Consider the following 15,216-nt stretch of genomic DNA (forward strand, 5'->3'; position numbering starts at 1 on the left):
ATATCACATTTTTAATATATGGGTATGATATATATTGGTACTACCATCAGATGGATTTCAGATAGATAGCTTCAGGATCTCCTTTCTTGCGATCTCATACCAACTCACTGGAACTCCATGTTGTCCCCATGGTTCTGAAATTTATTTGTAGACATGTAATTCAGGGAAAGAGGGAGGAAAGAACTCCTCGGTTGTAGTTCAGATCATCGGCCTGCTATGATTCTCTTTCATGATTCAAAATTTTAGTCGAAGAGTCTTGGCTTTTTATTGGGTCTTTGGAGTTATGCCGAGTGGTTATCATTCATCATCATCATGAGATGATTTCATTTTGTGGATGCTTGAGTTTAGAAAATTTAGGCTCTGTAGTCCATCATCTCTATAGTTGCTAGTCTTTGTAGGATGTAAGACTGCTACTCTATGTTCATATAAGCCTACCTATTAATAATATCTCTGATTTATTTTATGAATGTACATTGCAAGTAATGCATTTCTGTTGGTCTTGTAACTACTATCTACACTACTCAGCTTGAACTGTAATCAAAGTCCACATGAGTTGATCAGCAGTTCCATGTACATGTTCTACCCATAGCGCCAAGAAGTGAATGAAAAGTGCGGCCACCTACCTGGCACCACACATGCACGCCTTAAGCGGTGCCACCCGGTGGCGCCCCAACCACTAGTATTTATACGTTGTAGCAAATATATGTAGGTCATGCTACATAGGTCATGTTACACATTTTTGTAGCATGACCTACATATATTTGTATGTTGTAGCCAATGTGACCTACCTATATTTGTATGTTGTAGTTAATATATGTAGGTCATGTTACACATTTTTGTTAAAAATGGCACCCCTTTTGACTCCAGTCTAATATATTTCTCTTTTCATACAACATTTTGTCACATGCTTCATATATTTTATTGTTTTCAAAATATATCCCGAGAGCATTCTTAAATTTGTTAGTGAGTTTCTGATGATTTTATTCAGTTTTACTTTTTGTTTTCTTTCTTCCTTTCTTTTCTTTTTTCTTGTTTTCTCTTCTCATCTCCTTTTCTATTTTTCTTGTCCCTTTTTCCTTTCTTTTTTCTCAAAATGCGTGAACTTTTTCTATCGATGTCCACGAAGTTTTTCAAACTACGGTGACCTTTTTGTTGAATTCACGAACTTAATTTTCAAAATTAATAAACTTTTTTCAAACTCATGAATTATTTGCTGAAAGTTGATGAACTTTTTCACTTTTGTGATTTTTTTTGCCAAAATTGATGAACTTGTTTTCAAATCAATCGAACTTTTTCACGGTTTGTGAACATTTTTGAAAACTGATGAACTTCTTTTGATAATTTATTAAAAAAAGATGAACTTTTTACCAAAATTGTTTAACCTTTTTTCAAAATCGATGAAGACTTTCCTAGTTTGTGAACTTTCCTCCAAAATTGATGAACTTATTCAGTTTTGTGGACTTTTCTTAAAAATTGATGAATTTTTTTATAAATTTAGGGTTCCTTTTTTAATTAATTTATACATGGCATATGTTAACGTTTTACTAAAAGAAAGGTTAACTGGTAGTTGACAGTAGAGTGAGTTTGGTCCAGTGGTTGTTGCGTTAGGCTGCCGACAAATCCCAATTTGGGACTGCTTTGCTCCTTAAAATTCAGCTACGTTTCAGAAAACACAAGCCAAACAGGGTAGCTCCACGATATGCCGCTCCGCAAAAAAACTAGAATCTGGGGTACAACTCTTAGGCTAGTCATAGTGGGGAGTAAGTTAGACTAGTGTCATATGCATGACACTAGTCTAAGTTACTACCCCCATAGTGCAAAGTATCTTAGTAGTAGTGTCATAGTTTGTTTCATTTATCGTCTTATAGACTCATTTTACCTTAGGAAGCGCTATGTTACAGTAACACATTATGTTACTCCAAGCACCTCTCTCCTTATTAAATACTTGCCACATAAGCAAAATTATCTTGGGATGTGTTAAGTTACTACCTAAGTTACCCCCATTATGGTTAGCCTTAGTTTTTTATGAAGTTCTTCAGGAGGTGCTCCAAAAAACTCTAAAAGCTGGAGTTAGGTGGAAATTACCCACCACTGCCACCAATAAGTGGACACCCCTTCGTTTCTTCCCCCTCAACCAATCAAATAGATCCTTTCCACCAAATTTCTGATTTTTGAAGCTGAAACTAGATGGCAGCCAAACATTCTCTTTGATAGTACTACAACTTCTAGATGGAACTGCTCCAAAGTGAATTTAGTGGAGCGAAACCGATTTTTGTGAAGCGGAGTAGTCCCAAACAAGCCCTAATTTCTACATTTTTCTTCATGTTTTGTTTTTGAAGCAGGTTACTGTGCCGGCCCATTGCACGTCACGTGCGAGCGTTAATAGTGCCAACCAGCAATTTGAGCGTTGACTAGAAGAACACCCGTGCGTTGCAACGGGGCCACATTAACTTTAAGAGTTCAATATTACGACATTGGCGATCTTTTTTACCATCAAATCCTCTCACACACACAGACACACACTCTCCCTCCCTTTTCCTCACTCTCTATCCCCCTCTCCCTCTCTCTCTAACACACACACACATATCCATTTTATTGGGTACGGGACCATAATCCATCTATTTCACACATACACGCTAGTGCATAACAATATGGATTATATGTATTATATTTGCCACCAGAACTGAGGGAATTAATTTCATGTAAATCGACCAGCCACAGCTCCAAGAATACGCGAACGATGTGGCTCGGGTCGGCGTCGGCGCCGTCCAGCGCGAGCCACGGGCCCGCTTCCAAGTGCACGTGCAATGCACGTCTTCACAAATATTATAACCAGATGTGAGAAATCACATGCATAGAAAAGACATTCTGATAGCAATCCAAATACCATACTCAATTGAATACCTAACCTGGACAATACTCTTATTTCTATGCGCCAGAAAAAATGGAATAGCAAAGCTAAGTATGCCTACATACGTTCATATTATATATAAGAATCTTGGGTGAACAATTGCAACAAAGCACTAAGCAGCGATAAATTTAAATAAAAAATCCATTAACTATGCAAGCAGCAGGCTTGTTACAACATAGAGAGATAGGAAAATGTCACCTCTAGTAATGTAGCGCAAAAGAGTGGAACGAAGCATGAATGAGCGGTTGTCTGTTCTTCTCCATGTACATGGATCAGCAGTAGAGGCCAAGTATATAAGTACTTGACTGAACTCCACTCTTCGTGTACGGAGAGCCATGTCACCTTCTCGCCGCTGCAGCATGGGAGGACGGCTGGTTCACGTGACCCTCCAGCTGGGGGATCCATGGTGTCTGACCGTCGAGCTCAAGGCAGAGAAGTTGAGGGCAGTAATGGCGAGATCCATGTCGGCCAACCGGGCGAAGAGGAGGTCGTTGGGGAGGGACACATCGGCAAGATCCGGTCACCACGCGACCTGAAGAGCAACAGTGATCTCCACAAGCTGTAGGCCGACGGCGTGCTCCATCCCCTGTGATGGGGTGACCATGGCGGTGGCCACAGCTCCTCATGCTCGCCTCGATCTCGGTGACACACCCTGAGTGTAGGAGGCAGCAACGACCTCGACGAAATCATGGCCTCCATCCCGGAACGCATGAAGGACCTCGGCCCTGTCGCTACTCCTCTCGCCGTAGCTGCATGCGGCAGCGGACCGTGGGTAGGAGGGCAGGCGGCGTCGCCTCGGCTGACGGCAGGGAGCAACGTTGATTTCGGGTAGGTGGCATCGCGAGGACGGTCGCGGCCGCGGGGAAGCACCCCGATCATGCTGCCAGGCCAATCCTTCTCCTCCGATCCCCTATCCCCGAAGATTGCGCCGCCGCCCCGGTCGTGTTGTTTCCATATATTATGCCATTTTTTCCTGTACCTAAACAAACGCGGGCGAGCGGATGGCAGAGTTTTGGTCCGCCCTCTAAAATTGCTAAACGCACTTTTGGTGAGGATTATTGTTAATAAATGAATTCAATCATGTCGCTCTAAATAAATGGATTCAATCATGTGACTCTAATTACTTCGGATTGTTATGTGCACACTAAGCGGGGTGCAGTTAGGAAAGAAAATGTTTTCTAATTAAAGTGATTGAGTGATTTAAGGTAAGGTTATTAATTTAGATTTGATTTTTAGTGATTGTTAGTAAAGTATGATACGTCTTTAAAACCTTTTATTTGTTTCCTTAAAATCTATTATTTGTTTCCTAAAGAAATTTGCAATAATGAAAGGTATCGATTGATTTGGATAAGTTAGTAAATTTAGATCCGTGATTGCGTGCATGTTTGGAAAGTGCTGATTTGCAAGAAAAGAGCTGAGGGGTAAATAAACCGGTGAATAAGAAACCAGCATCGAAAAAAATCTACGACGATTAACCTACGAAAAAAACCGGACGAAAGTGGTGGGACGAAAAAAAACCTGGAAGCGAGACTACCAACTGCAGTTAGGAAAGAAAATGTTTTCTAATTAAAGTGATTGAGTGATTTAAGGTAAGGTTAATTAATTTAGATTTGATTTTTAGTGATTGTTAGTAAAGTATGATGCGTCTTTAAAATCTTTTATTTGTTTTCTTAAAATTTATTAGTTGTTTCCTAAAAAAATTTGCAATAATGGAAGGTATCGGTTGATTTGGATAAGTTAGTAAATTTAGATCCGTGATTGCGTGCATGTTTGGAAAGTGCTGATTTGCAAGGAAAGAGCTAAGGGGTAAATAAACCGGTGAATAAGAAACCAGCATCGAAAAAAAAATTACGACGATTAACCTACGAAAAAAACCGGACGAAAGTGGTGGGACGAAAAAAAACCTGGAAGCGAGACTACCAACTTCAGTTAGGAAAGAAAATATTTTCTAATTAAAGTGACTGAGTGATTTAAGGTAAGGTTAATTAATTTAGATTTGATTTTTAGTGATTGTTAGTAAAGTATGATGCGTCTTTAAAATCTTTTATTTGTTTCCTTAAAATCTATTATTTGTTTCCTAAAGAAATTTGCAATAATGGAAGGTATCGGTTGATTTGCATAAGTTAGTAAATTTAGATCTGTGATTGCGTGCACGTTTGGAAAGTGCTGATTTGCAAGGAAAGAGCTGAGGGGTAAATAAACTGGTGAATAAGAAAGCAACATCGAAAAAAATCTACGACGGTTAACCTACGAAAAAAAACCGGACGAAAGTGATGGGACGAAAAAAAACCTGGAAGCGAGACTACCAACTGCTCCATTAGGAGTAGAGATTAGGAGCTCTCCATGTGCTCCTGCAATGGGTATTTCCTATTGGATGATATGTCAAATTGTTGCCATTTTGCACATAGCTAGCCTAGCTATTCCTTGTATGCTCCGGGCCATTCTCAAAGTAATTCTCAGAATTTTCAAAAAATGTTTGGTAATTTCAAATATAATTGTGTTTTAATTTATTTATTTTGTTAAGAAACTTCAACAAATGTTCACATTTTCAGAATGTTTTAACGAATTCAAAAAATGTACCGGAATTTACAAATGTTGTTCACAATTTTAGAGCTTATCCAGAATTTCAAAAAGGTTACTGTTATCAAAATTTGTTCACAAATTCAAAAAATATTAGCATTAATATAAAATGTTCAGTAATATTCAAAAAAACAAGGAATTTTCCGAAAATATTTTGAATTAAAAATAACTTCGGCAAAATATATATATGTACTTTCAGACAAATTATAAATAAAAAAATTCAACTAGTCACTACAGTGTGCCCTAGATGGGTGGGCCTAGTCCTGGCCTCCCTTTTGTGAGGGTCCCTAACTGACGCAAAACGCGGTATATAGAATCTCGCCCAGCAATGTGGGGGAAATTCTGTTTGGCGGGTCGCTGGTTAGGTACCTCGCGGTACCCATCTGATGAGCTGATTTTTTTATGGGCAGGCCCATTTTCAGGTTTAAGGTTATAGAACCTTCTCAAACGGTTTTCTTTAGTTTTTCTTATGTTTTTTTACTTTTTACTTTTTCTGTCTTCTTTTTGGGTTTTCTTTTGTTTATGTTTTTCCTTTTCATTTTTGTTATCATCTTTTTAATTTGGAAAATATTTTAAATTCATGAACATTTTTTTCAATCCTGACCATTTTTTTAAATCATGAACATATTGAATGCATGGACATTTTTCTGAACTCGTGAACATTTTTTTTACAAATTCGTAAACATTCTCGTAACTCATGAACATTTTTTGAAATCGTGAATATTTTTCTACGTTCACAAATAGTTTTTCGGAATCGTGATTTTTTTAAATCTACTCATGAACATGTTGTACAAATTCGTGAACATTTTCTTAAATCATGAACATTTTTTTAATTCGTGAACAATTTTTTGAAATCATGAACATTTTTAAAATTCATGACATTTTCTTCAAATTCGATAACATTCTCTTAAATCCAGAACTTTTTTCTAATACACGGCCATTTTTAGAAATCATGAATATTTTTTAAATTCATTAATATTTTTTTACAAATTCATGAATATTCTCTTAAACCGTGAACACTTTTTGAATTCCCGAACAAAATTTTGAAATCATGAACATTTAGTGAATTCATGAACATTTATTTTTAAAATTTCACAAATTTTTAGAAAGTAGAACTTTTTTTATATCCCAAATTATTCAAAGGGGGGAAACAGGGGGTATCCGGGTCCGCACATGGGCCGGCCCAGAAAGGCGCGCAGTGGAGCGGGCCATGCGCGCATGGCTGCTTTCTGGCATGCAGGTCGCCGAATAGGAGGTCCCACCAATGAGCTAAATTTTGAGCCTTTTCTTTTTGCATACTGGATATATCAGCATGATCTTGGACGGGTTTTTCTTCATTCTCTCAGTTCGTGGGGACAGAGCCCAAAGTGTACCATGTATATGGGGAGCATTCACTCTCTTTTTTGTGATGTCATGGACAATATTCTTGCTTTGTGCATAGTCTTGTACTACCTTTTTAGCGAGTATATGTGTATATATGTAACTTTATATAGAAATCATAATCTTATGTATGACTTGTACAAAACAATTAAGTACAGTGGGAGAGATAACCACCATCGAGAGCTGATCATGAGAATAACCGCTGTAGATTGTATTAGTGAATAAGATGTTTGTAGATTTTTTTATGTATGAAATGCAAAATCAACTTTATACACCTGACAAAGACACGGAACAACAAGTGATTAATGTAATCCGCAGCAAATGAACAAACATGAACTTTTTTACTTCTAGGTGAGTAAGGAGAAGGAGTCGTCGAACACCCATGTAGCAGTTTAGCACTAACCGAAAGAATCAAAATCACACGCAGTGTAGGTTGAACCTCGAGATAAAAGAATATCTTGAGGCAGTGTTAACCTCTCCTTTCTTTTTCCATTTCTCGTTATGTTTTTCTTTTTTTATGTTTTTCTTTTGTTGAAACAGAGGCAAAAGATTTGACTCATCCATGAAGTAAGAAGATAATAGAGTATGGTTTACAATGGCTCGAAAGCCCGAATAACACAAAAAGGTCACTCTCCTGATAAAATTAAGCCCAACTTCTTTGCACCCACGGTAACCTAGATTTTGGCCTCACTTTTGATGCAATTGAAGAGGATTGTTGGTGGAGTGCACTTGTTTCGGAAGATACAGGGGTTTTTTCCATTCCAAATGGTCCAACTAATAAGCATGATGAGGGAGGCCACGACTTCTCTAATCGGGATGCTCTTGCCAGATAGGCTTACCCATCGCTCCCTGAGAGAGGGTTCCAAGTGCCAACATGATGTGTTATTGCTCTAGAGATGTAGCCACCCATTTGCGAGGTCTTATGAGTGAATGGTAAAGCAGCACTTGGTGAAGAGGTGTGTCATGGATTCTTGCACCATTTACAAAGGGGGCAAAGGGCACAGTTTGGCCGGCCCTTCTTAGTGAACCTACCAGCTGTCCAAATCCAATCTTGAGTAACCAACCAAGCAAAGAACTTGACCTTGGGGACGAGGGAGGGGGCAAGCCTTCCAGACCATATGCAATATGGACGAGTAGAAAATTCCAAGCAATTGCGCCAGATAAGCTTGTTTTTGAAGTTTTCTCAACATTTCTAGAGAATTTTATGACTTTTTTTACAGCATAGAGAATTTTAAGATTAGCGCGGGATGGATGCATTTTTGTCTGCATATACTAAATAAAGCACGGAATGGAAATTGCAAAAAATAAATAGAATTGGACTCCTTTTCATCTTAGATGAATCAAATAACTACCTATTCTGAACTAATCCCCTTTTAGTAATCCATTCTTACTCTATACTACATTTTAAATGAATTCCCCTAAGAGGTAGAGGATGATCCATGAATTAATCTAACCATCGACTGTAAAAAAAAAACAATAACGCCGAGTATAGCTGTGCTTCCTCTGCTTGAGTAGAGTTGATTTTGAGTGGCAGGGGTGGCCAGATAGGACAGGCAAATGGTGGCAACAGACCAACACCAGCCAGCCACACGTAGCACGGCAGTTAAACCTAACCGGACTTTAACACCCGGCGCCAATCATGGAGCACCAGTGACCTCCTTCCCAAGTTACCGAACCCCCACACGCCCACGAAGTGCGAAAACTAGCCTCACCTCGCCACGTACCCTAGCCTGCAGGTTCGTTCAACCGTCGCTACCAGTACCACCCCAAGATATTACTCCATTAGTCGATCGGCGATGATACTCGCCAGGCCCGAAGTAGCAGCAGCACGGCAAGCAACCAAGATGGAGCAAGCCAATGGATGAGCAATGGCCAAGTCACGCGCGCGCACCCAACCCAACCCAACTCGCCGCGAAACAAACTGGATGCTCCCTTGGCGAGCCCGGTGGGTGTCGCTCTCCGTCGCTGCTAGTTGGCGGATTCCACGGACACGCGAGAGGCAGTCGGCTAGAACCAAATCAGTCGGCCTCCGGCACCGAGGGTCCACCGAGCTCGCCGCCGCTTTCCGCGACTTGGACGACCACTCTAGAGTCTAGACTCTACTATCTACTCTACTGTTCTACAGCGAGCTACGGGTTCGGGCGATCGATGTGAAAGCATCGTATGCCCCGCGACCTTGCCCGCCTTTTCCCCATCTAATCAGATCAATCCGTATCTTGCATAATTAGCTCCTCCCTCTGCTCGCAGGCACCAATAATGCCATTTCCTTTCATGCGAGGGAAACGATATGATCTCGGCTGGAAGTACTCTTTTCCTGAATGAATATGTTCCTTGCTCAAAGAAAAAGGGGAGCATAAAATGTTGGGTAGCATTTGTTCCAAGGAATGAGAACAAAGGGGATAGAGATGGGTTGGAGGAGAGGAGAGGAGATAGGCTCGTAGAGAGGGGCTGGCTGGTTGGTTGGTTAGGGGATGCCCCATTATCGATCGTGCCTGCCTGGCCCCCCGTGTTCTTCAGTCTTCTACCTTTTCACCGGCGACTTGGGTTCTGCTGATAATTTGCAACCAGTGGAGGGAGGCCGGCCGTGGGATGCGGTGGCGATGAGGGCTGGCTGGCCCGGCGTCGCCACCGGGTCGTTTTCGTCGGATAAGCTTGGAACGAATGCTCCTTGCATGGCTTCGGCCCAAATCCGGACGCCTCTTTCTTTGGCACATTTGCTGAATTCGTCGAGTGATTAAATGGTGCAAATGCGTGTGTGACGTTAAGAGTGCTTTCGTTTGCGACCTAACCCAAACAGCTCAGAAGATCGGCGGTCATGGGACTGGAAGTTGGATACAACTAACATGTAAATTAACACTGACGGACCACAGTTTTAGTTAGGCGGAGGCTAGAAAGAGGGCGGAAGTCAAAGAGCAAAACACATCCGTAGAAACTTGGTTCTTTTCATTTTGGGAGAAGAGGGAATACCAATCGACATAGGCAACCTAATAAACTTGGGTGCTGCGTGTAAATAAGTTGTTGCTGTTAAGTGTCAGTTTGCTCTTCCCTTGGCAGGCCTGGAGTGTGGCAACGTTCTTCTTTGTGATGTGTTGACTTGACTTGAGTACCATATGAACTGGAAGCTAGAACTCTGCTCCGTTCATATTCTCAGGTCCCATGAAAAGCATGATCGGCTTTTGCATACGTGCTAGTAATTTGGTTGTGAATTCGTCTCCCATGCATAGACATGTTTCCAAGAAGCGCAACCTGATGCCATCACCATACTTTTGTTTCTGAAAAGATGTCATCATGTATACTGTACTTTGGCGCAATCAGAAAAGGCACTACGAAGCATCTGCGTAGGCCACAACTCAGGGATGCACGCATGAAAAACGCTACAGCAAGAGCACACTTCACACATCGCTGGATCAGTAGCGGTGCACCAAGAGACATGCATATTATAGTTACATAAGCTAGTGCAATTCTTTCAGCTGGTAAACATGATTACACCTCTCGACTGGCCGCCTAGCCGTGAAAAAACTGCCGGCAGGTCAACCAGGAGATCAATTACGCCACGTAGTAGCATACTAAACACCACTGGCTAATTACTACTAGTAGTAGTTAATTACTGCTACTCGCAGCAGCCATGGCCGACGTCTAAAATGCCGTCGGGCCAGAGCAGCCGCCGATTCGATCGAAGGAGAGATTACATCATAGCTACGGAGCTTAACGAAGACTGTACTAGTAGTAGCAGCAGCTGCTTGCTGCTCACGACAGGATGGAGTCCCAGTCGATCTCCACGGACGGGTACTTGCGCAGGTGGAAGGTCTCCGACTCGTCCCACGGCGCCTCCGTGAAGTCCAGCTTCTCCATCTCCGGGACCGGCGGCGTGGACCCGGCGGACGCCGAGTCCTCGCCCTCCGTCGACGCCGAGCACTTGGGGGACTCCGGCTCCGAGTTCTTGGACGAGGGCGCGGCGAGGGACTCGCAGATGGCGGTGAGCTTGGCGTCGACGGAGGCGTGGAGCGGTCCGGCCAGGTGGGCGCCGCCGCGCCGGAGCGACGGGAAGTTGAGGCGGGCGAGGTCGCCGCGGAGGCGGAAGGCGGCCTTGTCGTAGGCGAGCGCGGCGTCCTCGGCGGTGTCGAAGGTGCCGAGCCACAGCCTGGTGCGGTTCTTGGGGAGGCGGATCTCCGCCACCCACTTGCCCCAGTGCCGCTGCCGCACGCCGCGGTACAGCTTGGACTGCGCGGGCGCCACTCCGGCCAGCGCCAGCGCGGCGGCGGACGCGCGCGGCGGCGACCCGGACTGCTTCATCGGCAGCGCGCGCGGGCCGAGGAAGGAGCCACCAGCCAGGCCCCTCTGCTGCTGCTGCTGCTGCTGGACGAAGAACTGGGCCTGGATCTGCTGGATCTGGGCCGGGCCGAGCTGGGCCAGCCCCATGGATCCGTTCACGGCATACTGCGAGGAGTAGAGCGGCGGAAGCTGGGAGAAAGACGGCGAGGCGGGGGCGGTGGTGGGCAGAGGAGAGGCTGCGAACGAGGAGGCGTAGGACGACGACGATGGGGTGGCCATGTACGAATCTTGGGTCATGGAGGGAGAGGAGTAGTAGTGGTAGGGGTAGTGAGAGGAAGAGGAGGAAGCAATCGTGATAAAAGGTTCGAGTGCTTTCATGAGCTCCTGATCCGAGGCAGAGGCGGCGGAGCCGATCTGGTGCGTGCTGGTGTTGTACTTGTACATGTCTATGGCAGCGGCCATGAGGGCTTGGGCAGAGGTAGAAGAAGGTGATGTAGAGAAGGCCGAACCAAAACCGGAATGAAAAAAAAGGAGCTTTCTGGTGCAAAATCAGAAGAAAAAAAGGCCCTGTTCCTCAATAAAATTAGAGAAACGAGGGGAAGAAGAGGAAACAAATCGGACGAACTAGAAGGGTATTGCAAAAGAACCCTTTCTCGCCGTACCGGAGCAAAACAAGGCTGAAAAAAGGCAAGAATCCAGGAGAGAAAAAAGGTTCTCTGGATCTCTCTGTTCCTCCTAGGAGAGTAGTGAGGTTAGCAAGAAATCAGGAGAATCCCGAGCAAGAGGAGGGCGCTTCTTCCGATCTAATAATCCCAGAAGAAGGACCCCTTGAACGGGACCTGAATTTCTTGTGTGTTCCTGCTGGCTGCCGCTAAAAAGACCAGAGAAGTTCAGAGAACAAACCTGCCGTCGTTGCTGCTGAAGGGCTCGTCGGATCGCTCAACCTCACCGTGGAGTGGAATGGGACGTGGATGTGGCTGCGTGTTGCTCGTGGGTGGTGGGGTGGGGGTTGAGGCGTCTCTCTGAGGAAGAAGAGGCGTCGCTCCGGGGCCTTTTATAGCGCCAGGCTCCGGCCGTGCAGCCGAAGCGAAGCAACCACTCAGGCGATCCGATCAGATTAATTTCGTTAATGGTTTCTTGTTTGCTGGGAGTTGGCAGTGCGGTTTTGAAAATGAGACGTTGCTTTCGTGCATGGCGTCAGCCGACGCCGGGCAGCACGCGCGAGCCACAAGTCGCGGCCAATGAGGACCCGCCTCGTGTGCTCCGGACGCGCGGGTGATCGTCGCCGCGCTGTGGCTTTGTGCAAGTGGCGCCGCGTCATTGGGTGGTGGTGCGCTCGTTTGACCTCAGCGTGTGCTGCCCCTGCCCTTTGTGCTCTGCTCCGAGAATTCGGCTTCTGCGTTGCACCAAGAGCTGCGAGCCCCTTGCTTAAAGTAAGGACCAAGTAAATCCTTTTTCACATGCACCTATGTTTTCCTACAATGGTTTTGTAATTTGTGTCTAACTCTTGTTTATTATGTCTTTTTCGATAAGGGGAATATGTTATTATCGCGAAGATACCAATTACATCTAGCCTCTGCACCAATAAGATATACAAAGACATTAAGGATGCACACATCCAAGAAAAGAAAAAGAACAAAGACCTCGTTACAGTGATTGAAACTTGCAACGGCAGCACTCTAACCACCTCCGAAGACAACACCCGGGCCACAAAAAAGATTCTTCAAAAGCAACGCCTCCAAGAAGGAAACAATGCACAGACATTGCCATCGCCCGATCGAAGATCTTGGGTTTTCACCTGAAGAGGGTCAAGGCCATTGCCTACAACCAATAAAGGCCAGACCTTGAGCTTTTCACCCTGAAAATCAAGGCTCGGCACTCGAGGAGCACCATCAAAAATGTAGTCCACCTGTGTTGTCACCCCCTCTTGCCAAGGCCGCAGCTGCAACTCACCAAACACCTGACACACAGGAAGAACCTGTGCCGCCAGTCTTCATCGCAATCAAAACACCTCTCCGCCATTTCAAACCTCTGATCGCAGCCACCATGACTTTCTCCACCTCTATCAATACCATAGAAATCTGTATTTAGACATGTCCCATGGCATCAACAAGAACGTGAAGCTTCACGCCACGCCCTCATGAAGCCTTACTGGCCGAAGATAAGGGCGCACACGACCGAATCGAATCCGATCTAGATATCCAGTGGCGCCATGCGCCAATCAACGAAAATCTCTGAAGGGAAGGCCAGAACTCTTCGGCATCCAGACCGGGGGGGGGCATGAAGCAGATCAACGACTTGGCGCTTGAAAATCAGCAGGTCGAAAACACCTTTAGATGCAAGACCAACAAACCCCCATGCCGCCTGTCAACTCCCTGCCGGACTGGCCGTCGAGAAGAAGGTAGCCCCGCGCGTCCATGTTGGCCCCGATCGGCCGAGAGGCCCAGATCAGATCGGAGCACCACGTCCGCCGGCGGCATGCCAGCACCTCCACAACGCCACTCTGCGAGAAGACCTCCCACGCCATTAGAAATTCCGCCACCCATGTCTGTTGGAAATATGCCCTAGAGGCAATAATAAATTAGTTATTATTATTATATTTCATTGTTCATGATAATCGTTTATTATCCATGCTAGAATTGTATTGATAGGAAACTCAGATACATGTGTGGATACATAGACAACACCATGTCCCTAGTAAGCCTCTAGTTGACTAGCTCGTTGATCAATAGATGGTTACAGTTTCCTGACCATGGACATTGGATGTCGTTGATAACGGGATCACATCATTAGGAGAACGATGTGATGGACAAGACCCAATCCTAAGCCTAGCACAAGATCGTGTAGTTCGTATGCTAAAGCTTTTCTAGTGTCAAGTATCATTTCCTTAGACCATGAGATTGTGCAACTCCCGGATACCGTAGGAGTGCTTTGGGTGTGCCAAACGTCACAACGTAACTGGGTGGCTATAAAGGTACACTACAGGTATCTCCGAAAGTGTCTGTTGGGTTGGCACGAATCGAGACTGGGATTTGTCACTCCGTGTAAACGGAGAGGTATCTCTGGGCCCACTCGGTAGGACATCATCATAATGTGCACAATGTGACCAAGGAGTTGATCACGGGATGATGTGTTACGGAACGAGTAAAGAGACTTGCCGGTAACGAGATTGAACAAGGTATCGGGATACCGATGATCGAATCTCGGGCAAGTACTATACCGCTAGACAAAGGGAATTGTATACGGGATTGATTGAATCCTTGACATCTTGGTTCATCCCATGAGATCATCGTGGAGCATGTGGGAGCCAACATGGGTATCCAGATCCCGCTGTTGGTTATTGACCGGAGAGTTGTCTCGGCCATGTCTTCATGACTCCCGAACCCGTAGGGTCTACACACTTAAGGTTCGATGATGCTAGGATTATAGGGAAAGTATGTTCGCGGTTACCGAATGTTGTTCGGAGTCCCGGATGAGATCCCGGACGTCACGAGGAGTTTCGGAATGGTCCGGAGGTAAACATTGATATACAGGAAGTATGGTTTTGGCCACCGGAAGTGTTCCGGGCATCACCGGTAGTGTACCGGGACCACCGGAGGGGTCCGGGGGTCCACCAGGTGGGGCCACTAGCCCCGGAGGCCTACATGGGCCAATAGTGGGAAGGGACCAGCCCCTAGGTGGGCTGGGGCGCCTCCCACCAAGGCCCAAGGCGCCTCCTAGAGGGGAAGGAGGCAAACCCTAGGGCAGATGGGCCTTAAGGCCCACCCTAGGCGCGCCTCCTCTCTCTCCCCCCTTGGCCGCAACCCTAGATGGGTTTTGGGCCTACCGCCACCCCTAGGGAGGGAACCCTAGATGGGGGCGCAGCCCCTCCCCTTCCCCTATATATACTTGAGGTATTGGGGGCTGCAACATACGCGAGATCATCTCCCTCTTGGCGCAGCCCTACCTCTCTCCCTCCTCGTCCCTCGTAGTGCTTGGCGAAGCCCTGCTAGAGTTCCGCGCTCCTCCACCACCACCACACCGCCGTGCTGCTGGTGGACGGAGTCTTCCCCAACCTCTCCTTCTCCCCTTGC

General features: G+C 45.4%; 1 protein-coding gene across 1 annotated transcript; it reads right to left on the reverse strand.

The window, feature by feature from the left end:
* Nucleotides 1–10,581: 10,581 nt before the first annotated feature.
* On the reverse strand, nucleotides 10,582–12,178 carry LOC119317817 (ethylene-responsive transcription factor RAP2-4-like). The gene has a single exon (XM_037592312.1). The coding sequence runs from the start codon at nucleotides 11,603–11,605 to the stop codon at nucleotides 10,619–10,621; it is 987 nt and encodes a 328-aa protein (XP_037448209.1). The 5' UTR covers nucleotides 11,606–12,178; the 3' UTR covers nucleotides 10,582–10,618.
* Nucleotides 12,179–15,216: the final 3,038 nt, after the last annotated feature.

The sequence above is a fragment of the Triticum dicoccoides genome, chromosome 6A (assembly GCF_002162155.2).
Source record: "Triticum dicoccoides isolate Atlit2015 ecotype Zavitan chromosome 6A, WEW_v2.0, whole genome shotgun sequence".
Taxonomy (NCBI): Eukaryota; Viridiplantae; Streptophyta; class Magnoliopsida; order Poales; family Poaceae; genus Triticum; species Triticum dicoccoides.